The sequence below is a fragment of the Hyperolius riggenbachi genome, unplaced genomic scaffold (genome assembly GCF_040937935.1).
Source record: "Hyperolius riggenbachi isolate aHypRig1 unplaced genomic scaffold, aHypRig1.pri scaffold_228, whole genome shotgun sequence".
NCBI lineage: Eukaryota > Metazoa > Chordata > Amphibia > Anura > Hyperoliidae > Hyperolius > Hyperolius riggenbachi.
The window spans coordinates 27,829-53,479 of NW_027152439.1; the positions used below are offsets into that span (position 1 = coordinate 27,829).

Here is a 25,651-nt window from a genome sequence, read left to right on the forward strand (position 1 = left end):
TTAATTATTATTTAGAGTTTACACCCCGCGCCCTTTTTGTCCAGGCGCCCTTTTTGTACGTACGCGGTCACAGGACTCAGTGGGTGTAACGCTGATGACCTCTCCCCTATCAATCCTCCAATGGGGATTAATCTCGGAGCTGTCGCACAGCTATATTTAGCCTCGTGTGTCAGCACCTTGCGGGTCTCATGAGATGTACGGGTGCCCACCTCCCCCTGCCGCCACCACCACGCTAACACAATAAACAGCCATCCCTCACCGAGACTTGTATGATGGCAACACTCACACCGTGCTAAAAATAGAGCAAACAGAGAATTCCAGGGCCAGAGGACTGCTACTAAAGAAGAAAAAGAAGCAATATGTAAAATAGCTAATTTCATTTAAAACATTTCTTAACTTAACTGGGCTCCCTTTGTTTATTATTCAGCAAACCTTACAGATTTTTGAAGTTTGCCCAAGCGTGATCCGGCAGACCTGGCTTCAGTTCTGATGAATGCTGATGGGCTTATGACCTAAAGGCTCAATATAAAATGAGTCAGCAGCAGGGTGTACATAGTGAAGGTAACTGGTGGGTGGAGGCATGGCTGGATTTCTGGCAAGGCCACATAGGCCATGGCCTAGGGCACCAAAAATGTAGGGGCGGCTCAGTAAGGGGCAGTAAAGCTGTTCTCTGCAGACATCCCTATCTAAAAACACAGCTTTAACCAGGGGCGTTGCTAGGATCCTAAGAGATCCGGGGCACTTTTGGGCACTCCAGCCAAAAATGGGTGGGGCCATGCACCAGAATGTGGGTGTGATCATGGGTGGAGCCAAATTGACATGGCTTATCAGTGGTCAAAGTAGGCCTGCCCAGCATAAGCAGTGTCACTTAAACATAGCAGTTACCTGGCATGTGTGCTGGCTGGTCTGGCTTTATGCTGGACGGGCTGGCCTGCTGCCAGGTTATCTGGCAGTTCCCCCAAAACATTCCCTGACCAATGTTCCCGCAGGCCTCCCATTGAGGTACCACAACTCCCAGCATGCCCCATAAAAGAACCACAGCTCCCTGCGTGCCCCAATGAAGGCACCACATTACCTAGCATGGCACCACAGCACCCAGCATACCCCCATTGATGCACCACAGCTCCCACCAAGCCCCCATAGAGGATCAACAGCTCTAACTCTGCCTAGGGGACATCCGGGGCACCCCAGAATACATCCGTGGCACGTGGTACTGATCTTTGGGGCTAGCAACACCCCTGGCTTTAACCTTTAAACTCTGTCCTGTACTTGTGTCATCCCCGCAAGACCTGTAAGCTCATTAACAAGATGGCAAACATAACATAAAAGTTCTTAAGGAAAACATAACTTATAATCTATAGCGTATTCCTGAAATAGTTATTGTCTGTGACATCCAATGATGGAAAGTAAGTAGAATTCTCATTGGGGCACACAGAGATAACAACCTTTCAGACGGTATAGTTGGCATTGGGCGGTGAAAAGTACAAATCCGGCCCAGGGTGGAGGTCGGCCAAAACAGATAAAACACTTTAAAATTGTTAAAAAGAAGAGGATGTAGTTGGCTTACCTCTGTGAGTCGTGTATCGACTAATAGATAGTTTTATTGCACAATAAAGGTAGGAACACACTAGGCAGAATCGCATATGTGTTTTCCATCGCCCTTAGTGGAAAACACATATGCGATTTTGCCTAGTGGGTTCTTACCCTAAGGGTACAACGCGTTTCACAGGTTTTCCTGGCTTCTTCAGCTCAATAACAAAAAACAATGTGCCTGGTGGCTCCAGTGAACAGGAACGAGTGCCTCTATTATGGAGGTGCTCATTTCCATTCACTGCAGCCACCAGGCACACATTTTTTTTTTGTTGACCTGAAGAAGCATGGAAAACTTGTGAAATGCGTTGTACCCTTATTGTGCAATAAAGCTTTCCATAATAGAGGTGCTCATGCCTGTTCACTTCAGCCACCATAACTGCATAGCGAGTCTCAGTTAGACTAGAACAGTCAAAATTCAATGATACTCAGTTATCCATACATTGAAATTATAACTGTCTGGGTATTCCTTTGCCTCCTTTGAGGTGAAGAAACCTTCGCTTGCACTGGATATTTCATGACTTAAAGGAATAAGAACATTGATGGACATACCTGTGATGGGCACGTGTTTGCTCTGAGGTTTCGCCCCGGTGTTAGTGATGATGACGGGCACTTGGTGAACTCTGGGCTCCAGATAATGGCTCCTCATCGAGAGATAAGCGTGCGTCCCTGTCAATTAATGACACACATTTCAGACCGCTGAGATCGGAAATCCAATATCGCAGCCCTTAAAAGCTTCATTGCACAGACTTAATGAGGCATGCTGAACTCCAAGTACACCGAGGATATTGACATGCGTGTTTGCCCAGATCATGGTCAATACTAGATTCAGATTCTGTTTGTGGAAATGATTTTTTACTTATTATTAACCCCATTCTTTCTGTTTTCATACAGAGTTGTAATAGAGTTGTTCCGCCACTTTGACTGATGATGCTTTGTCTAATGTGTGTACAGCAGGGGCCCCTGTGACCGCAAGGGAACTAGAGGTGTGTGTATGGGGGGGGGGGGGGGGGGCAATTACTAACCTACCCTTTCTCTGATACTCCAGATCGGATCAGGTGTTTTTGTGGCTACACTTGTTATGAGCATGAAGATCTTGGTGGCCACACCTTTTTTAGGAGCCTTATAAGATTTGCCCCCAGGCTGTGAGGGTTACCAATAATTGGCAAGGGAAGCGCTGAGAACATTAAGGGGACCCCATGAAAGTTTTGCTGGGGGCCACCATGATTTGTAGTTTCGCCCCTGCCGTACAGTGTATGGCCGACATTGCTTAAGGATCCAACCTTACAACCCCCGACGTCCGATTATACCTGATTAGAGATGGCCCGAACGGTTCGCCTGCAAACGGTTGCAGGCAGACTTATGGGGTTCGCGATCACAGAGAACCGCAAACTTTTCCGGAAGTTCGATTCGCCCCCATAGTACATCATTAGGGTCAACTTTGAACCTCTACATCACAGTCAGCAGGCACATTGTAGCCAATCAGGCTACACTCCCTCCTGGAGGCCCCCCCCCCCTTATAAAATGCAGGCAGTGTCAGGCATTGGACTCACTTGTGTGCCTGCAGTAATTAGAGAAGGGAAAGCAGCTGCAGACTCACATAGGGAAAGCTTAGTTAGGCTCTTGTAGGCTTTTTAGCTTGCTCCTTGCTGATTCTTATTGCTAAAAAAAGCACCTCCCAACAGCTCTTTTGAGAGCTAATCTTGTTCTTGTTCTTTTTTTTTTTTTGTGTGTGTGTGGCCCACTTGCATTATATACAGCCCTGTCAGTCAGTCGCAGCTGGCCTTTGGCCCCTTAATTCCTGCTGTGCTACTGCCAGGCCCAGCACATTCAGTGACTACCTGTGTGTGTGACAGGCAGCTGCACATTTGTAATCCCAATCACTGCACCTGTTCACTGTTTAGTCCACCTACCTACCTACCTACGTGAGCGCACACATTGTTAATACCACCAGTCATTGCACCTGTTCACGGTACGTGTGTGTGTGTATGTGTGTGACAGATGCACATCTGTAATACCCAGCAGCACTGCATATACCTATCTACCTGTTGTTCAGTGCACCCACCTAACCACGTGAGCGCACGCAGTGTGATATTTAATACCACCAGTCATTGCACCTGTTCACGGTACGTGTGTGAGACAGCTGCACATTTGTAATACCCAGCAGCAGGGGACCCCCGTATAAAAAAACTCAAGGGTAATGAGCTGTACTGGGTGGCCACGCTACTAGACCCTCGGTATAGGCACAAAGTGGCGGAGATGTTACCAAATCACCAGAAGGCAGAAAGGATACAGCACTTGCAGAACAAGCTGGCAACTATGCTTTACAATGCGTTTAAGGGTGATGTCACAGCACAACGGAATAAAGGTACCACTGCCAGTAATCTTCCTCCTCCTCCCATGTCCGCGCAGGCAAGGACAGGACGCTCCAGCGATCTCATGGTGATGTCGGACATGTGGACATTCTTTAGTCCAACGCCTCGCCTTAGCGCTTCCGGATCCACCCTCCACCAACGCCTCGACCGGCAGGTAGCTGACTACCTGGCCTTAAGTGTGGATGTAGACACTGTGAGCAGCGATGAACCCTTGGACTACTGGGTGCGCAGCCTTGACCTGTGGCCAGAGCTGTCACAATTTGCCATCCAACTTCTGTCTTGCCCTGCCTCAAGCTTCCTGTCAGAAAGGACCTTCAGTCAGTCGCCTAAGTCAAAAAAGTGTTCAGTACCTCACCTATATCAAAATGAATGAGGCATGGAGAGGCCTACTGCCCGCCCGAAGACTAAGTCAGTCCCCGCACACAGCATCTCTACCTGCACGCCGTGTGACTGCCTGCCCCATGACTATGTCGCTCCCCACACAGCATCTCTGCTTGCAGGCTGCTTGACTGCCTTCTCCGCCACCACCAACAGGGTCCAGGACTCCAGGCGGATTTCTGAATTTTTAAGGCCGCTGCTAGCAGCGGCCGCTATAGTAATTTTTCTGGTGCGTGTACATGCCTGCCTAATTTTTCTGGCTGCACTGCAGCTGCAACAACAAAACAAAAGGCATGTACATGTGTCAATTCCCCCTCGTGATCGTTACCTTGCCGCGGTGAAGGGGCTTGCGTATCACAATGAAGCAATGACCGCCGGCTATATGAGTGTCTCGGGGGTGGAACACCAGATAATAAGGTCGTTGCTTCATTGTGGACAGACCAAATTCGATCAGCTGGACAGTCACTGTTGTTCTGTCATTGAGCTACTTCAGCCTGGCGACCATATGGGCTTGAAAACCACCACAGCCTATACTCTGGCCATGGTACGCACCAGTCCAGCACGGCCGTCACTATGCAAACAGCTGTTTGCGGTGCGTTACACAGTGAGTTTGGTCTGTTAGTGTGAAGCAGTACTCTAATTACACTCCCTGATTGATGTATGCACATGCAAGATGTTTTAAAGCACTTTAGGCCTCCAATTTAGCATGCAATGTGATCTGGAGGGGGAATAGTAATTAAAATTGCACGGACTTGTGCAGAAGCAGGATCAGCCATATACCGGCTGTATCCTGCGCCCAAGTCTACCGGCGCCGATTTCAAATGTACTCTTCTTGTAGTATTCCACAAGTGCAAAACACGGCGATTGAAACGTGACAGGGGCATGCACGGCCACGCATGTGCAGTTGTCCCAGATCAAGGACTTTCATGGCTGAATGGTAGAGGTACCAGGTGGGGAGGGAGGATGAGGGAGCGGTCAGTCTGGTGGGGGCTGGAGGAAGCCCCAGGTATGTATAACTGTTACCCCCCCTTTAAAGTAACACTCACCCAACAAACAAATTCAACCTGCAAACAATCTCCCGCAAATTGCCAGTCCTCTTTCTGTGTCTTCATTCCCCCGCTGTCCCCAGTTTAAATTTGGCGCCTTTAGGAGTCCTCAGTAGGCTTCAGCAGCACTCCCATCCCCAAGTACTTCTGAAGACAGGCGCATCCGTACTGCACATGTGCGAGCCTAAACTCATGCATGTGTAACGCCATATAATGTGCTGTTATTGTTATGTTATATACTGCTGCCTTTGGAGGGCATAGTTCCTTTAAGACTGCAGAGAATTCTGGAAGAGAGGCTGGAGTGAGCAGAGGCTGCTGGGAGCTGAGGTGTGGCTGGTGTGCCTAGAGCCTGGGAGTGAGGTCTGGAGTGACTGGGACTGGATCTTCAGGCCTAAATCCATCAGACTGGCTTCCATTTGTTTTCTGAGTGTGAAGAAGGGATCCTGTGAGTGACACAGATTGCTGCACCCTGAGCTGAATCTTGGAGAAAGGATACAGCTGCCGGACCAGAACTGTGTGAACCTGTGAGGTTGGTGGAGTCTGGATTGTACAAGCCGTGTGGACTTCAGAAGGAACCATTTTAGCTGGATTACAAAGTTTGTGAATCTCAGTCTCCTCAAAACTTCTGCCTGGGAGTTCTGCACCTGCTGAGTGACCATTATCAGGGACTGGCCCTGCACCTCATGGTAGGAACTATCTTTGCAGTGATAGAGGGGCATTAACCTGGCTGAGAGGTTTGGGAGTCATACCACTCCTCTTACAACAAACTGTGGACAGTGTATGTCAGGACTGTTTGCCATAGCCTGCCATTCTGAACTGTAGCCTGGTTAACCTGTCCCCTCTCACATCACTGGCATCTATGCTGCTATTGCTGAGTGCATCGGGAGTCTACTTGCTGCTGTACCTTTTTCACAAGGCGCCCAACTGTGCACATAACGTTCCTTAAAGGGGTACCCCGAGTGCAGAACTGCATTATAGCCCACTGGCCAGTCGGGAGTTAAATAAGGTTGTGCTACTGATGGCACTTTCTTAAGTTTGTTTCTTTGCTATGGTTGTGCGTCTTTCGCCAGTGTAGTGTGCACTTCTTTAAAGTGACACTGGAGGGGCGCAAGAGGTTACTACCGTGTGTTGATTGCAGTTTATTAAGCTTGTCCCTTTGCTGCGGTGCGTTCTGCGCCAGTCTAGTGTACACTTGTTTAGAGTGACACTGGAGGGGCGCAGGAGGTGGCTACTTTGGACATACACTTTTGATGCACTTTGAATGTGTACGGTATATTACTTTTATTGTTATGATCTTGCTGAGTTAACAAGTGTTTGATTAGTGCTATATTTTCTATTGCTTACGTCACACCATTAGATCACGTTGGTCTGTGGGGAATAAATATATTGCATTGATACTGGTGTCTGCATGATTCTGGGAGGCAGGGTGCCACTGGAGGCGGTATCCACTAAGAGGCCCCGTTACATTCATTAGCGATCCAGTCTGTCTCGCTACATTTGGCGCCCAACGTGGGGCTCTCTTTGGCTCCGCCCAGTGATGTCTACGCCCTTTTTCCCTTGAAATCAGACACAGTATGGATTCAAGAGCTGCAGGAAGATGGTGTGAGAACCACCAAGCTGCCGTGGGACGCTGTTTAGTCCTAGAGTTGCCAGGGCCTGACTGGACTGATGCACAGATCAGGGAAGTGGCTGAAAGACTACCAATATCTGGTCGAGGGTTCCTGTTAGATAGTACAACAGACCCAAGTGGACCAACTCAATTTGTCCTGCTGGAGTGGAAGACCCATGTCCCCCATGACAAGATGCCTACGACCCTCACAACTCCAGGTGGTCAGTTAGTTCAAGTGACCATTCCAAAAGGTGCAGCAGAAGTGGAAGCTGAAGTTATGGGGCCATTATCTGAGCCTGCCATTGATCAAGAGAAGAACTGTATTGGGCCAGAAGTCCTTGAAGCATTAGGAAACCTACTGACAAAGTGTCGATCTCCTGACTATTCGCTAGCAAGCTGGGGGTACAGAAAGTTACGGTTGTTCTCTGGTAAAGTACCCACTCCCCCTGGTGAAGAAGATTTTGAGGCATGGATGGACCAAGCCACTCAGGTACTGGAAGAATGGGATGTTCCTGAAATAAGCAAGAAGCAGAGGATTATAGAAAGCTTGAAAGGTCCAGCAGCTGACACTGTCCGAAATTTGAAGATGAGCCAATCTGATTGCACTGCACAGGATTATCTTAATGCATTGTATAGTGTGTTTGGGAAGATTGATAGGCCCACTGATTTACTGTACCAATTTGAACACACCTACCAGAGGGTAGGAGAAAAGCTGTCAAGTTATGTAAGGCGACTAGACCGCCTCCTGCATCAGTTAGTGTTAAGTAAAGGAATAGACCCAAAGCAGGTGGATCGGGCCCGAATCCGTCAAATCCAAGAGGGATCACAAGCTCTTGACCCAGTGGTGTTCAAGTTACACTTGGGGGATCAAGTGGAGGTGCCAAGCTATCCTCAACTGATTAAGAAAATTCGAGAAGAGGAAGCATTACAAGATCTAAAGTCTGGGTATACTAGTGCAAGGCCCGTGAAGATTTCTCAAGTCCGTACAGTGGAGGCAGAACCAGTGTCTCAGAGCAACTTTCCAGAGGATGCATCATTAACCAGTCTGTGGAAGGTGTTGACCCAAGTAGTACAGACACAATGCGAAATGCAGAACACACAGTTGCAAGTCCTGCAGGCTCTGACATCACAGAAGACAGGAAGGTCCTCTTCTGATGTGTCCAAGTACCAGACAGAAGCAATAATCCCGTCAAGGGGAGGAACACAAAAAAAGACTGGTTATCGTGGTGGTGAGTTGGGTCATATCCAGCAGGAGTGTAGCTGGCAATCAGATTTCAACAGCAGGAAGAGGAAGACCAATCAGCTTGTGGAAAACCACTTTAGTAACAAAATCTCCAAAGACTTTTCCAGTAAGAAAGTGACTGAGCAAAAAGAGTCATTGGGAGCTGCACCCACATCAGGCTTTACACGTACCCAATGCCAACAAATGAGGAAACGAGATAAGAGGCCGAAAGCTTTGGCCAAATCTGCTTCTGAAGCAGGAGCCACCACGTTCCCTAAAGATCTTTTGGGACCATCACCAGTGGTGCCAGTACAGATAGAAGATGTATTTACTCATGCATTACTGGACACAGGCGCACAAGTGACATTGTTGTATAGAGACTTTTATGAGAAGCATTTAGCTCATTGTCCTTTACAGGCACTGGATAAGCTGGAGATCTGGGGAATCAGTGAGAAACAGCTACCATATGATGGATATGTGAACCTTCAGTTTCAGCTGGGATATAAAGTGGCAGGAACTCAAGAAGTCCTGGATACACTAGCAGTAGTCTGCCCCGACCGCCAGGGTCCTCACGGTACTCAGTGATCCTTGGAACTAATACTCACCTGATTAGACGAGTATTGGAGCCCATCATGGACCGTTATGGGCAGCCACCTAGTCCATTGCACCCGTTGCTTCAAGCCGCATGGGAACAACTGTTGGTGGAGCGAGAGGCCCCAACCCATGGGGTTGGAAGTGTGTGGTTATCTCAGCGAGAAGACTGTCAGTTGATGCCTGGACAAGTGGTATGCCTGAAAGCTGAAGTGAGAACGACATGGAAGGAGTCAGTCCCGTTGCTGTTAATCGAAGGGGAGGAAGGATCTGGCTTGCCGCTAGGGGTGGAAATTATCCCTGAGACTATCCCCGCAGAGGATTTGCAACGCAAGAATGGCAGAGTGCTTGTAGGAATCAGAAACACCTTACCACAACCAGTCATGTTAAGACCTCGGGCAAAACTGGGAACGGTGTTTGTAGCAAGCCGAGTGACGACCCCTTTTCAAGTGGGGGGAGAGTCAGAGGAGCTGGAGAAGAAATTGGAGATCTCAGTTTCTCAAAACTCCCTTTTGCCTTTAGAGTGGAGACAACGATTGCTCAACATTCTGCGAGGACAAAGTGAAATCTTTGCACAACATGAATATGACGTCAGATGTGCAAAAAGTACACAGCACCATATTCACCTTCAAGATGACCGGCCATTCCGGGAAAGGTCAAGGCGACTAGCCCTTGGAGATATTGAAGATTTACGGAAACAGCTGGAAGAACTCAAAAGAACTGGAATCATTAGAGAGTCTCGAAGTCCCTATGCTTCACCAATTGTAGTGGTGCGGAAGAAGAATGGTACTATTCGAATGTGTGTAGACTATAGAACTTTGAATCAACGTACTATTTCAGATCAGTATACCACACCACGAGTGGAAGATGTATTGCAATGCTTGGCTGGAGCTAAGTGGTTTAGTGTGCTGGATCTTAAAAGTGGATATCATCAGATTCCAATGCATCCTGAAGACAAGGAGCAAACTGCCTTCATTTGTCCTTTAGGATTCTTCGAATTCAATAGGATGCCCCCGGGACTCATGGGTGCTCCAGCCACCTTTCAGAGGTTAATGGAAAATACAGTGGGAGATATGAACCTGCTGGAGGTGCTTGTGTATTTGGATGATGTCATTGTGTTTGGAAGAGACCTGGAAGAGCATGAGACTCGGCTAATCAAGGTGCTGGATCGGTTGAAGAATGAAGGGTTAAAATTGTCGCTGGAAAAGTGCCAATTCTGCCTTCCATCTGTAACTTACCTGGGACATGTAGTGTCGGCTGATGGTGTGGCAACGGATCCTTCAAAGGTTGAAGCACTAGCAACTTGGCCAAAACCTAAAACAGTTTCTGAGCTCCGTTCATACTTGGGTTTCTGTTCTTACTATCGAAGGTTTGTCAAAGGCTTTGCACAGATCGCAAGACCCCTCAATGATTTGCTCCAAGTGAAAGAAAAGGGGCAGGCTCCAGGGTCTAAACAAGATCATAAGCATAACGTTCTGCAACGTGCAGGAAAAGAGTCTGTCATTGAGCAATGGACAGAGGAGTGTGACTCTGCCTTTGAGAAGCTTAAAAGTTGTCTAACCAGCACACCTGTTTTAGCTTATGCAGACCCTCAAAAGCCGTATGTCTTACACATTGATGCCAGCAGAGATGGACTAGGGGGTGTTTTGTACCAGGAACAGGAGAGTAGACTGAAGCCGATAGCCTTTGTGAGCAGGAGTCTGTCACCAACAGAGCGGAATTACCCAGCACACAAGCTTGAGTTCCTGGCACTGAAGTGGACTGTGGTAGACAAGCTTCATGAGTATCTATATGGAGCCGAGTTTGAAGTACAGACTGATAACAACCCTCTCACTTATGTGTTGACCACAGCTAAATTAGATGCTACAGGACATCGATGGTTGGCGGCCCTTGCTAATTACAGATTCAGTCTCAAGTACCGTCCAGGCATGGCTAATCAGGATGCAGATGGGCTTTCTAGAAGACCTCATGATGTGTTTCAGCCTGAAGATGAGTGGCTAGAGGTTCCAGCCCCAGGTATGAGAGCCATGTGCCAAGGTCTACAATGCGAGATTCGGACAATCTGTGCTGCTGAAAAGCTAGGACTATCACATGAAGCAATTCCTCAGAGGTACTGCAATATGGTGACATTGAAAAGCACTTCATTACCTGCACTGAGTTTGTCAGATCTGCGTCACGATCAAGCTGAAGATACACTGTGCCGGAGTGTCAAAAAGGCTCTACATGAGAATAACCAAAACCACCTAAAAGATATCAACCATCCACTAGTTGGATTATTGCTTAGAGAGTGGAGTCATTTGAAAATGAAAAATGGTTTGGTGTACCGGTTAGCACCAGCTGCTGAGAACACAGAGAAATGGCAGTTACTGCTACCTGAAAAATACAGGGACATGGTCTGTTCCTCCCTTCATGATGATCATGGGCATTTGGGTGTTGATCGCACCCTGAAGTTGTTGCAGGATCGCTTTTACTGGCCAGGATGTGGAGAATTACTGCCGGTCTTGCTCCAGGTGCTTACAACGGAAGACACAGCCAGTGCGAGCTGCACCATTGGGACATCTACAAAGCCAAGGACCAATGGACTTAGTGTGCATTGATTTCTTATGTATCGAGCCTGATGAGGGTGGGTTTGCCAATGTCTTGGTGGTCACCGACCATTATACCAGGTATGCCCAGGCATTCCCTACTGGGGACCAGAAGGCTATGACAGTAGCAAAGGTACTGGTGGAGAGATACTTCGTACATTATGGCCTCCCGCAACGCATTCACTCAGATCAGGGTCGAGATTTTGAAAGCAAGTTGATACGTGAGTTGCTGAGTTTGTTGGGTGTAAAGAAGACCAGAACTACACCTTATCATCCTCAGGGAGATCCACAACCAGAGAGATTCAACAGAACATTGTTAAATATGTTGGGGACCTTACCCAGTGAGAAGAAGGCTCAATAGAGCAAACATATTGCTGCTGTTGTCCATGCCTACAATAGTACTGAGAATGATGCCACTGGATTTTCTCCATACTTTCTGATGTTTGGGCGGGAGGCCCGGTTGCCAATTGACACTGTTTTTGGGATTTCTTGTGATGATACAACAACAGTCTCTTACAAGGGGTATGTGGAGCGTCTCCAAAAGAGCCTGAAGACTGCTTATGAAAAAGCTCAAGAGGCTGCAGAAAGGCGGGGACAGCAGAATAAGGCCAGGTACGACCAAAGAATCCGGATTCATGATTTAAAGCCAGGTGATCGTGTGTTGTTAAGAAATCTGGGGATCCCTGGGAAACACAAGCTTGCTGATCGCTGGAGTTCGCAGGTGTATGAGGTGTGTTCTCAACTGCCAGGTATTCCAGTATATCGGATTCGGCCAGAAGGACAAAGTGGGCCTGTGAAGTCATGGCACCGCAATAACCTGTTACCACTGGGACAAGCAGTGAGAGTGCCTGATCCTGTGGCAGCTGAGCATGATCAAGGTCATCAGTTGAGGAGGTCACAGCGGTTAGCCACACAGAAGGGGAGCATGGCAGCATCACCTGAGTGTGACCACAACACTGAAGAAGATGATGAAGAGTGGGGATGGGACGCACCCCCAGAAGGAAGATTTGTTTGGGGTCCTCTTGAGAATGGCCTAGATTTGAGGCCTGAAGATGTGAGTGTGCCACAGACTAGTCCAGATGTAGTGGAGAAAGATGCTGAGGAGAGCCAACTCAGAGTAGAAGCGCCCGAGTTTGTCCCATCGAGTAGTCAGGAACAAAATGCTTCAGGCAATCTAGAAGACCTGATGACTGAAAGTGATACAGATGGTACTCTTCTTTCACACAAAGTTGAGGAAGAATTGCTACCAGTAGATATTTTTGAAGGATAAAGAACCAGAAACTCATACCATAATAGAACAAGAAGTTCAGGAAGAAAATGTCCAAGAAAGTCCATTGGAGAGAAGGGAGCCTCGACAAATTAGAGCTCCTAAAAGATTAACTTATGACTCTTTGGGGAACTGCAGTGAAGAGAGAGTATGTGCTTCACACCGAGAGATCAACGCCCATGTTCCCAAAACCATGAACTCAGGTCTTTCAGGTGGCACCCTGTATCCCTGTGGAGCCAAAGTACCTAGTGCTAGTTGGTGGGTTCCATTTAGTTATGGTCAGTATATCCAGACCATTTAGGTATGTCTATGTCTGTGAATTAAAGAATAGTTGTGTAACTTTCCGTACTTGGGAGGACCCAAGCTTTTCAAGTGCGGGGAGAATGTAACACCATATAATGTGCTGTTATTGTTATGTTATATACTGCTGCCTTTGGAGGGCATAGTTCCTTTAAGACTGCAGAGAATTCTGGAAGAGAGACTGGAGTGAGCAGAGGCTGCTGGGAGCTGAGGTGTGGCTGGTGTGCCTAGAGCCTGGGAGTGAGGTCTGGAGTGACTGGGACTGGATCTTCAGGCCTAAATCCATCAGACTGGCTTCCATTTGTTTTCTGAGTGTGAAGAAGGGATCCTGTGAGTGACACAGATTGCTGCACCCTGAGCTGAATCTTGGAGAAAGGATACAGCTGCCAGACCAGAACTGTGTGAACCTGTGAGGTTGGTGGAGTCTGGATTGTACAAGCCGTGTGGACTTCAGAAGGAACCATTTTAGCTGGATTACAAAGTTTGTGAATCTCAGTCTCCTCAAAACTTCTGCCTGGGAGTTCTGCACCTGCTGAGTGACCATTATCAGGGACTGGCCCTGCACCTCATGGTAGGAACTATCTTTGCAGTGATAGAGGGGCATTAACCTGGCTGAGAGGTTTGGGAGTCATACCACTCCTCTTACAACAAACTGTGGACAGTGTATGTCAGGACTGTTTGCCATAGCCTGCCATTCTGAACTGTAGCCTGGTTAACCTGTCCCCTCTCACATCACTGGCATCTATGCTGCTATTGCTGAGTGCATCGGGAGTCTACTTGCTGCTGCACCTTTTTCACAAGGCGCCCAACTGTGCACATAACGTTCCTTAAAGGGGTACTCCGAGTGCAGAACTGCATTATAGCCCACTGGCCAGTCGGGAGTTAAATAAGGTTGTGCTACTGATGGCACTTTCTTAAGTTTGTTTCTTTGCTATGGTTGTGCGTCTTTCGCCAGTGTAGTGTGCACTTCTTTAAAGTGACACTGGAGGGGCGCAAGAGGTTACTACCGTGTGTTGATTGCAGTTTATTAAGCTTGTCCCTTTGCTGCGGTGCGTTCTGCGCCAGTCTAGTGTACACTTGTTTAGAGTGACACTGGAGGGGCGCAGGAGGTGGCTACTTTGGACATACACTTTTGATGCACTTTGAATGCGTACGGTATATTACTTTTATTGTTATGATCTTGCTGAGTTAACAAGTGTTTGATTAGTGCTATATTTTCTATTGCTTACGTCACACCATTAGATCACGTTGGTCTGTGGGGAATAAATATATTGCATTGATACTGGTGTCTGCATGATTCTGGGAGGCAGGGTGCCACTGGAGGCGGTATCCACTAAGAGGCCCCGTTACATTCATTAGCGATCCAGTCTGTCTCGCTACACATGTACAGTACGGGTCCGCTAGTTTTCATAAGTACTCCGAGACATGGGTACTTCCTAAGGCTGACCAGCAGGTCAAATAATGGAGTTGATAGCACTGGAACTAGGACAGGAAGAGAGGACTAGGAAGGCTCTATAGCAGGGCTGTGCAGAAGATTCTCAAGGGGGGGGTGCGCAAATTTGAAAAAGGGGCCCTAATCGATAAATCGTGCTAAATTGTGTATGTAATACCCCTTCTCCAGAAAGCACTAGGCCGGCTTACCCAACACGCACGCACACACACACACACACACACACACACCTTTATTGAAGTATCAGGCAGATTTTGTGTCTTCTTCCAACCAACTTCTTTGGTGCCACCACCCTCAAGTCAGCAGTCATAGGTGCGCACTATTAGAGTTGGCACAGTGAAGCCTGATGTAGGCATGGATTCACCTTTAATTACTGGGACCTCTGTCCCTCTAGATCAGCACCCAAGCTTCTTTTTAGGCAAAGAAGCAGTGGTTGCCAATATGCAGTGGTTGCTAAGCATTAGTAGATGCAAAACTGCAGTAAGTGCCAAGGTGCAGTGGGTGCACAGATGCAGTGGGTGGTAAGACGCAAAGGTCCAGTTTGTGCTAATTTGCAGTGGGTGCCAAAGTACAGTCCGTGTCAAGCTGCTGTGGGTACCAAGGTCCAGTTTGTATTGGGTGTTTATTTGCAGTGGATGCTATGCTGTATTGGGTGCTGAATGAGTAGCAGATGGTGATAAACAATAGTGGGTGCCATGTGAGTGCTAATTGGTACAGGGAGCCATGTGAGTGTTGGACATGAGTGAGCAGGGAGTGCCATGTGTGGTCTGGATGTGTGCCATGGGAGAGAGCTGAGTCTCATATGGGTTCAGACCAAGGGTGGGTACTGGTTGCTATTTGAGTGCTGGCCATGGATGGGTACTAGGTGCATATAATGGCTTTGGAACTTTGTGCTGTGTGAGTTCTATGCCATGTGGGTGTTGATTATGGGGGTTATAGGGTGTCATGTGGGTCTTAGGTGCAAATACTGAGTGCCAAGTGAGTACTGGGAGTGAGTATATGGTAACATCTGGGTAACGGGTGCTGGCTAGTGGGGTATTTGTTGTCATGTGAGTGCTAAATGCAGAAGCTGGGTGCCATGTGGGTTCTGGGTGCTGGCACAGGGTGTCATGTGCATTCTGGCTGTATGGGTTGGTGTCAAGCATCATGTAGGTGTTGATTGCAGTTACTCAAGCCCTTGTGAGTTCTGGGTGCAAGTACTAGATGTCATATGTGAGTGTTTGTGCTGGGCACCAAGTGGAGGCTTAGTGCAACTGGAACTACTGCAGATGAAACATGTGGGTGTTGGGTGCAGGTACATTGGTGCGAATACTTGGTGCATTGCCTGCACTAGGTGCTAGCTATGGGTGGGCAATTGTGTGTCATGTGGATTCTGAGTGCAGGTACTTTGGGTGCTAGTACTGGTTTATGTGAGTTCAGATAATGTGCAAGTACTGTGCCAAGTGGGTGTGAGTACTGGGTGCCAGCTATAGGGTGAATGATGCAAGTACTAAGTGCCATATGGAGGTTGGATATAAGTATTGGGTGAAAGTTGCTTGGTGCAAGTACTGGGTGCTTGCTATAGTGGGGGATACTGGTTGAGTGTAATGTGGGTGCTGAATATCGGTGGGATTGCGGTGGGTGCAGGGAGTGGGAGGTCACTGTGGGTACTGCTATGAATGGCATAGTTGCTGCTAGGGGAGGTAGAGGTCAGTGTGGTTGCTGGGGGAGGTAGAGGTCAGTGTGGGTGCTGGTGGAAGGGTAGGTCACTGTGGGTTCTGTGGAAGGAAGAGGTCAGTATGAGTGCTGGAGGAAGGGGAGGTCACTGTGGGTGCTGGGAGAGGTCATTGTAGTTATTGGAGGAGGGAGTAGTTGTGGATGCTGTGTGTTGGGAGAGATCAGTGTGGGCGCTGCTTTTGGGATGGGAGGTCCCTGTAAGTGCTGCAGGGGACAGGAGGGTAGCCTCTGGGGGAGGGAAAGATCACTGTGGGTGCTGGGGGAAGGATAGGTCAGTGTGGGTGCTGGGGTAGGCAGGATCACTGCTAGATTTGGAGAAGGAGAGGTGATTGTGGGTGGTAGGTGGAGGGTGAGGTCACTGTGGGTGCTAGGTGCAGGGAGAGGTCACTGTGGGTGCTAGGTGGAGGGAGAGGTCATTGTGGGTGCTAGGTGGAGACGAGAGGTCACTGTGGGTGCTAGGTGGAGGGAGAGGTCACTGTGGGTGCTAGGTGGATGGAGAGGTTACTGTGGGTGCTAGGTGGAGGGAGAGGTCACTGTGGGTGCTAGGGGAGGGAAAGGTCACTGTGGGTGCTAGGGGAGGGAAAGGTCACTGTGGGTGCTGGGTAAGGGGAAGGTCACTGTGGGTGCTAGGTGGAGGGAGAGGTCACTGTGGGTGCTAGGTGGAGGGAGAGGTCAATGTGGGTGCTAGGTGGATGGAGAGGTCACTATGGGTGCTGGGGAGGGAGAAGTCACTGTGGGTGCTAGGTGGATGGAGAGGTCCCTGTGGGTGAGAGAGAAGTCACTATGGGTGCTTGGGGAGGTAGAGGTCAGTATGGGTCCTAGGTGGAGGGTGAGGTCAGTATGCCACACTAGGATTCCTATCCAGGCCTGTTCACCTAAAAGAGCCCCAGGCGGAGGCGGAGCTTCTCTAGGGTGGGCGGGGCTTACCGCGGTAGGGGGCGGGGCTCATTTTGCGTGATTAGAGGGGCCTTTTTTGCTGATTTTAAAAAGGGGGGGGGGGTGCCTGGGCACCCAGAGCACCCCCCTCTGCACGTGCCTGCTCTATAGGATCCAGAGCGTTCCCCTCTACATAGTTGAAGATCTAACTTGTTTTAGGTGAGGGTTGCTTATAGCCGGAGCATAAATTCCACATTTTGGCCAAGGTTATGACTTTGAACATCATTTGTACCATTGATGATGGTCACCATCCAGTATTTTTCCAGTGCTGCATCATTTGGCAGGCTGAACCTGAAGGGGGCGCTGTTCTTGGGTGAATCCCTGACATAGGCTTGGATGATGACTTTTTGCTCCTCCCTTCGCGGGGTGCAGAAGTATGTATAGGTGTAGTCGGCCACTAGGATTGGAGCATTGTCATTGACGTCCAGATTCAGAAAATGGATCAACACGTCCGCTGAGGAAGACAGACCCCCGTCACCTGAAACAGATAATAGGCCGAATACGGTTAAAAATGACGCAGGTGAAAAAATGGCACACCATTCCGCTGATAAATGTATCATAAAACGCTATTAACCTTTTTAATGTAAATACATTGTTTAATACTTTAAACCGGTAAATAGTGTTTTATGATACATTTATTAGCAGAACGGTGTGCCATTTTCAAATGCTGTTAATTAGGCAGTATGGTCGGGGGGGGAGAGGCAGCGGAACACTGGTGTTAGGCAGAGGGAGTGGAGAGAGGATGTGTGCATACAGTATGCATACATTACCTTGTCCTGGCCAGCGATCGCTCCTTCACATTCTCAGTTAGTTGCCAGTCCTGCATCTAGCCAATCACCATGTCCCCGCACAGTGATTGGCTCCACCCTCACTGCCTAACGCCAGTGTCCTGCTGCCTCTCCCCCCGACCCCATTGCCTTAACTCTAGCCCCCCTGCATGCGCCATTTTGTACCCCTTATAACGCTATTTAGCGTTATGAGTGTAAATCACCCTGCATGCGCCATTTTTTAACACTTATAAGGCTAAATAGCATTATATAATATAAGTCAGTGCGGTGCCATTTTTACACTCTCTGCGCCATGTGCCATTTTTACCTGTCCCGAATGGGCCATTTACAAATCAAAAGCATTCACAAAGAAAACACTATACAAATAATGCTGATATCTTGGTGCAATCTCTGCATTGTGAGCTGCTTTTGGGCTGAAATGATGAGCCTGACAATGGTTGATGGACTTCTTTTCCATTACTAGATCTATAAGTCCCGAAAGAATGAAGTTGAGTCCGGCACCATCCAATAATTTGCTCTTCCACTTTATTTGTAGTAAACTGTCATAGTACATATAGATATAAGTCCCAAAACTAATACCACAAACATCCAAAAATAAAAAAAAATGCCAAAAAATAGTTAGTGTCCCAAAAAGATATGTCACCCCCACCCCTTTTTGTTAAATAGGTCATTATATATTGCACAATGTTTCTTCTTTTTACCTGTTCTGGTTGCCTTTGCTTAACTGCAGGAACTGTGCAGTGCCAGCAAGCTTATCTCAGCATGCAAATAACAGAAAGCTTCCTATTTTGAATAAGGACACTATGACTAGTAGGTAATTGAATACCCCTCTCTTTGAAGAGTTCAGAGAGCACAGTGAAGAGCACAGTGATGTAGGCCTGTTGTCTAAAGGCGCGTACACACGTCCAACTTTTCCGGCCAACTTTTTGCCCAACTGGTCGTTTGAACAACAAGTTGGACATGTGTACACGTAATCGTACGACTGATAACAGCTTTTATGCCCGATCCGCTTGGGGGATCAGTTGGACCAACTATCGTTCAAACGTCCATCAGGTACGTACGTGTGCTTGGGGGATCAGTTGGACCAACTATCGTTCAAACGACTGTCAGGTACGTATGTGTGTACTGGTCGTTTGACCTACTAATACATGGGCGCATGTGTAGAGGTGCAGGATACCAGGATTTCTATCAACATGATGCCTTTTATGACTGAACTTCCAGTGTGTCAGACAACATGTGAATTAGTTTGTCGGCCGCTTTGTTGGACGTGTGTATGTGACGTTTAAAAGAAGTGTCAGTTGCCTGACAAGACAGAGGCGCTAAACCCGCATCTTACTAGCTACTGTTTGTGATCCCCTTCTATTGCCTGAGGAAGCGGGCTTTTGCCTGCGAAACGCGTCGCACTTTTGGGGTATTTATAATTAATGTGTTGAAATTTGTCAGACAATTGTATCATGTCTGCTTTCCGGAGGTAAGTCCACCGCTACCTCCCCAGCATTTTTAAAGTTTTTATTATATTTTATCCTGCTGGCGCCTCTAATCCTCTTTCTCCCCTGATGACGCAAGATTGCGAAACCAGTCGGGAAGGCGACAGGCGGCACCATTTTATTTGAGGTCTTCTATTGACCATTTTATGCGCGCTACTTTTTCGGGGTTCCCAGTGCACGGGCCCCGTATGTGAGTTTTCCTTTATCCTTGTTTTTAATTGTTTTACTTGTTATGTAATAAAGACGGTTTACACTTAGATGTGCCGTACATCTCTTTCATGTCACTATCCTACTGGACTCCCCTTTGGTGAGTCTCTGCGATCTCAGGATATCTACTATATTCCGGAGGAATCTGTAGTGTGCAACATCGCTGGTGAAACGACACCATTTGAAAGTTCTGCGGACCACCTATCAATCTCGTTTACAACCTTATAATGTGGGTTGTTGGAATCTGGTAAGCCTTGCTTCTTTACCCTTTTGTTCGAAGATCCTGTATACCAAAAAATGATGAAAGCTGTATTACTATAGACCTGCGCTGACTTTATATATTCATTGCCTCTAATCCTTTGTTTTGCCTGACAAGTCGTACAGATGACCGATCCAAACGACAATCATGCATAAAGTTGGACATGTGTACGCACCATGGGGTTGATTCACGAAACCTTGCTATTTTATAGCACATGTGTTAGGAAATAGCGCACATGTACGCACGTGTTAATTTTAGCGCGCATACAGCATAACGCAGAGCGCGCCATATGTAGATAGTTGTGCCGCGTTAACGCAGGAAAAGCTTTGTTAGCGCGTGGAAAACTGTGTTTAAAGTAAAATTTTAGGCGAGTTATAACGCGCGCTAAACGCATAGCACGCCCCTTAGCACGGTTTAGTGAATCAACCCCAATAAGTGAGGTTTGCTGGAAATCAATGGGAGCCGCGGCTTCAGCCAGCCCAAGCTGAGCTCGGGCTTACCGATTCTATCTCATAACACTCAGCCCGAGCTCAGCTCGAGAATACCGCCAGGGGGGTTAAAGGGAACGTGAAATGAGAGGGATATGGAGACTGCCATATTTTCTGTATATCCTTTTAAATGATGCACATTGCCCATAGTCAGACTTAGGGCCCTTTGAAACGAGCAGCTGATAGGCGGTGAATTCAGTCAGCTCCTATCCTGTGCCGGACGGTTTCTAGCACTCAGTACCAGCGCTATACAATCACACCCTCCACGAAGTAAGATCTGACAGGACATGTCCCATTTCTCCACCACCCAGTAACATCACTGCGTGCCAACTCTTAACACATGTGGCATTACGACTGCTGCAATTGGGCTGCATTAAAATTGCATTAGAAATGCCCTGGCAGACAGCAGATGGGAGACTGAACTGCTCGTCAAGCACGCATTTCGGATGTCCATCTAACAGAGGCCTTTGACCATGTTTACAGTGGTGCCTTGTACCACATATGCAACATTCACAGTGGGCCGGATGCATTGCAGTACAACAGAGTGTGAGATGGTAGCACACTGCATGCAGTGCATTACTGCATAACATGTGTTGACAGTTACTGTGAGGAATACTTTTCATTGTATGCTTCACGATATGCAACCCTTTTACAGCGGTCCTAAACAATGAGACGGAGAAGATTGTGAAGATGTGGAGTCTGTTTGGGTAAATATTCATGGTGGAAATAACTGTTGCCAATTGCTTATTGGGATATGCTACAGGCCACCACATATTCATGAAGCTGCAGAACTGCGATTACTACAGCAGATTGAAAAAGAGGTCATAGCTATGGATGACTTCAACTTTCCAGACATTGACTGGAGTATTGAGGCTACCCATTCTGGTAAAAGTGGCAGATTTCCGGCAACACTACAGGACAGTTACCTGACTCAAATGGTAATGGAACCAACTAAGGGGAATGCGTTACTGGATCTGATCATTTCTAATAGACCGGATAATGTATCAAATGTGCAGGTACCAGAACATTTGGGAAATAGTGATCACAACATGATAACCAGACTGATAAGCCACGGGGCAGCGGGACCACTAAAACTATGAATTTTAGAAAAACAAAGTTCAATCAACTCCGGCAGGCACTACATTTGGTGAACTGGGATAATGTACTACAAGGGGAGGACACTGAAAGGAAATGGCTAGCTTTTAAAATTATTCTCAATCAATATTGTAGTAGGTATATCCCAAATGGAAACAAACGTCTAGGAATAAAAAAAGGCCTCTATGGATGAATGGAAAGGTTAGAGATAAAATGAAGTGGAACAAGAATGCCTATAAGGTCCTAAAACAGCAGGAGACAGAGGCTGCACTAAGCAATTATAAAGAGTGCAATAAAAGTTGCAAAAAAGAAATTAGGCTGGAAAAGATTGAAGCTGAAAATTAAATTGCTACGGCTATCAAATCTAACCCAAAGTACATCAACTCTAAAGAAAGGTTGACTGTATTGGACTCCTAAAGGATGAGGGAGGGAACTCAATGGTGGATGACCAAGGTAGGGCGGATCTATTGAATGCTTTCTTTGCTTTTGTCTTCACAAGGGAAACATCACTGTTGCAAATTACAGAGGCAGAAGAGTCTCAATCTTCCAATTGTAATATTAAATACTTAACGCAGGAAGAAGTGAAGGCAAGACTAAATTAATTATAAATAGACAAGGCACCTGGCCCGGATGGCATGCATCCTCGGGTCCTACGGGAATTAAGTTCAGTTATCGATAAACCCCTTTATCTGATCTTTTGTGAATCTCTTTCAACTGGCAGAATCCCAGTGGATTGGCGTACAGCCCACATTTTCCCATTATTTAAGAAGGGCAAAAAATCTGATCCAGGAAATTATAGACCTGTAAGCTTAACATCAGTTGTATGCAAACTATTTGATGGGTTACTAAGAGATACTATACATGACTTCATAGTAGAAAATAATCTTATTTCTCAGCATCAGCATGGGCTTACTAAAGACAGGTCCTGTTTGACATGTTTAACATGCTCAGCTTTTATGAGGTAGTGAACGCTAATGTGGATATTGGGAATGCTGTAGGTGTGATATACTTGGACTTTGCACAGGCCTTCGACACTGTTCCACACAAAAGTCTGGTGCAAAAGTTGAGGATGCAAGGACGGGGAAGAGTCTGTGTGCATGGATAGTGAACTGGCTAATGGACAGAAAACAAAGAGTTGTGGTCAATGGATCATATTCAAAATGGGTGACTGTTAGCAGCAGAGTTCCACAGGGGTCACTACTGGGTCCAGTGCGCTTCATTTTTTTTATTAATGATCTAGTCTAGTAGATGCAGTAGAAAGCAATGTTGCCATTTTTGCAGATGATACAAAAGGGTGCAGAATCATCAACTCACAGGAAGATAGTGACATATTGCATCAGGATCTGGATAGGATGGCTATATGGGCACATAAATGGCAGTTGAAATTCAATGTTGAAAAATGTAAAGTCATGCATTTTGGACGTACCAATGGTCTAGCACCATACAAAATAAACAGGATACAGATGGGTACATCAAACTTGGAGAAGGACTTAGGAGTACTCATCGACAACAAGTTAAATAATCGTATTCAATGCCAAGTAGAGATGGCCCGAACCTACGATTTTAGGTTCCCGAACCTCCACAAACGTTTGTGAACTTGTGAACTTTCTCAAACTGCAATATACTTCAATGGGGAGGCGAACTTTGAAAACTAGAAACGTTTATCCTGGCCCCAAAACTGATGGAAAAGATGTTTCAAGTAGTCTAACATCTGAGTTTTTGCATGGATGAGTGGGATAGATGCCAAAAGTCCCGGGGAAAAATCTGGATTTGATGCAAAGCAGCGTTTTAAGGGCAGAAATCACATTGCATGCTAAATTGGAGGCCTAAAGTGCTTTAAAACATTTTGCATATGTATACATCAACCAGGGAGTGTAATTAGAGTATTGCTTCACTTGACAGACCAAACTCACTGTGTAACGCACCGCAAACAGCTGTTTGTGTTGTGACGGCCGTGCTGGACTGGTGCGCACCATGGCGAGTGCAAGCCCATATGGTCGCCAGGCTGAGGTAGCTCAATGTCAGAACAACAGTGACTGTCCAGCTAATCGAATTTGGTCTGTCCACAATGAAGCAACGACCTTATCTTTGGTGTGCCACCCCCCGAGACACTCATATAGCCGTCGGTTATTGCTTCATTGTGATACGCAAGCCCCTTCACCGTGGCAAGGTAACGATCAGTAAGGGGAATTGACACATGTACATGCCTTTTGTTTTGTTGTTGCAACTGCAGTGCAGTCAGAAAAATTAGGCAGGCAAGTACACGCACCAGAAAAATTATAATAGCCGCTGCTGCTAGCAGCGGCCTTAAAAATTCAGGAATCCACCTGGAGTCCTGGACCCTGTTGGTGGTGGCGGAGAAGGCAGTCAAGCGGCCTGCTGGCAGAGAGGCTGTGTGGGGACTGGTAGCGACTTAGTCATGGGGCAGGCAGTCACAGGGCGTACAGGCAGAGATGCTGTGTGTGGGGACTGACTTAGTCTTCAGGCGGGCAGTAGCCCTCAGGGATCTATGCCTCATCCATTTTGATAAAGGCGAGGTACTGAACACTTTTTTGACTTAGGCGACTTCTCTTCTCAGTGACAATGCCTCCAGCTGCACTGAAGGTCCTTTCCAACAGGACGCTTGAGGCAGGGCAAGACAGAAGTTGGATGGCAAATTGTGACAGCTCTGGCTACAGGTCAAGCCTACGCACCCAGTAGTCCAAGGGTTCATCGCTGCTCACAGTGGCCACCCAGTACAGCTCATTCCCCTTGAGTTTTTTTTATACGGGGGTCCCTCAACAGGCTGGACAGCATGAAAGACGCCATCTGCACAAAGTTGGCTGCAGATGTACTATCCATCTCCTTTTGCTCTTCCTCAGTGATGTCAGCTAAGTTCTCCTTCTCCCCCTCAGCCATGAACAATACCATTGGAAATTTGAGCAGCACAAGCCCCCTGCGACACCTGCTGCGGTTGTTCTTCCGCCTCGTCCTCCTCCTCCAAAACAACACCTTCCTCATCATCTGACTCCTCTTCGCCAAACGACTCTTTCTCCTCCTCCTCCTCCTCCCCCCTCTGTACTGCTGCAGGTGTTGAGGAATCATCTGCTTCTGCTGAGAATTAATCCCACAGCTCTTCCTCCTGTTCCTGTTCACACTCCTCCACAGCTTGATCCACCACTCTACGCACGGCACGCTCCAGGAAGAAGGCATATGGGATCAAGTCGCTGATGGCGCCTTCACTGCGACTCACCAGGTTTGTCACCTCCTTAAACGGCCGCATGAGCCTGCAGGCATTCCGCATCATTGTCCAGTACTTCGGCCAGAACATCACTATCTCCCCAGACTGTGTCCTTTGACTGTAGTTGTAGAGATACTGTTTGACGGCTTTGTTCTGTTGTAGCAGGCGGTCAAACATCAGGAGGGTCAAATTCCAGCAAGTCGGGCTTTCCCAAATCAAGCGTCTCACCGGCAAGTTGTTTCTCTGCTGAATATCGGCAAAGCGTGCCATGGCCATGTAAGACTGCCTGAAATGCCCACTCACCTTCCTGGACTGCTTTAGGACATCCTGTAAGCCTGGGTACTTACACACAAATCTCTGGATTACGAGATTGAGCACATGTGCCATGCAGGGTACATGTGTCAACTTTCCCAAATTCAAAGCCGAAATGAGATTGCTGTCGTTGTCACACACCACGTTGCTGATCTCCAGTTGGTGCGGGGTCAGCCACTGATCCACCTGTTTGTTCAGAGCAGCCAGGAGAGCTGCTCAAGTGTGACTTTACGCTTTGAGGCACAACATGTCTAAGATGGCTTGAAAGACAGGAAAAAAACCGAGAGCCAAATCTGGTGTAGTATGTTCGACCAATTTGGAAAAGTATATAAATGAGAATATACTCACAAGCGTGGGTCACCACGCAGGCGACCACTGTAATAGCAGGTGGGGAGAATTCTCACCTGACCCCACTCAGGTGTAAAAAGTCGCTCTCTATAGAAAGAAAATGGGGATACACCCCTCCACCCAGGGTGGACAAGATATGACTAAAAATGGTTGATAGAGGCGCCAAAATAGGATAAGATGGGTTAAAAACCGTTTAAAAAGGAGGGGATGGGTGGATCCACTACCCTCACTACAAATGACCAGGCTAAATCAAGCCGTAGATATTGCAAGAAAATATTTATTAGTCTCCAAATACAGTGTAATGCGTTTTACGGGCGCACATCCCGCTTCATCAGGCAATTGAGATAGGAGAACACAAATATAGGTCTGTGGGAAGCTAGAG

At 47.4% G+C, this 25,651-nt stretch overlaps 1 protein-coding gene across 1 annotated transcript in view; it reads right to left on the minus strand.

Annotated features, from left to right (window-relative positions):
* Positions 1-2,008: 2,008 nt before the first annotated feature.
* LOC137543831 (cadherin-16-like) overlaps positions 2,009-25,651 on the minus strand; it is a gene marked incomplete at its 5' end in the record, with an annotated part of 140,496 nt that continues 116,853 nt past the window's right edge. Inside the window, 2 exons of the mRNA XM_068264916.1 lie at positions 2,009-2,259; positions 17,298-17,543. Of these exons, the coding sequence (XP_068121017.1) occupies positions 2,009-2,259; positions 17,298-17,543 (497 nt within the window). The remainder of the gene's footprint in view (positions 2,260-17,297; positions 17,544-25,651) is intronic.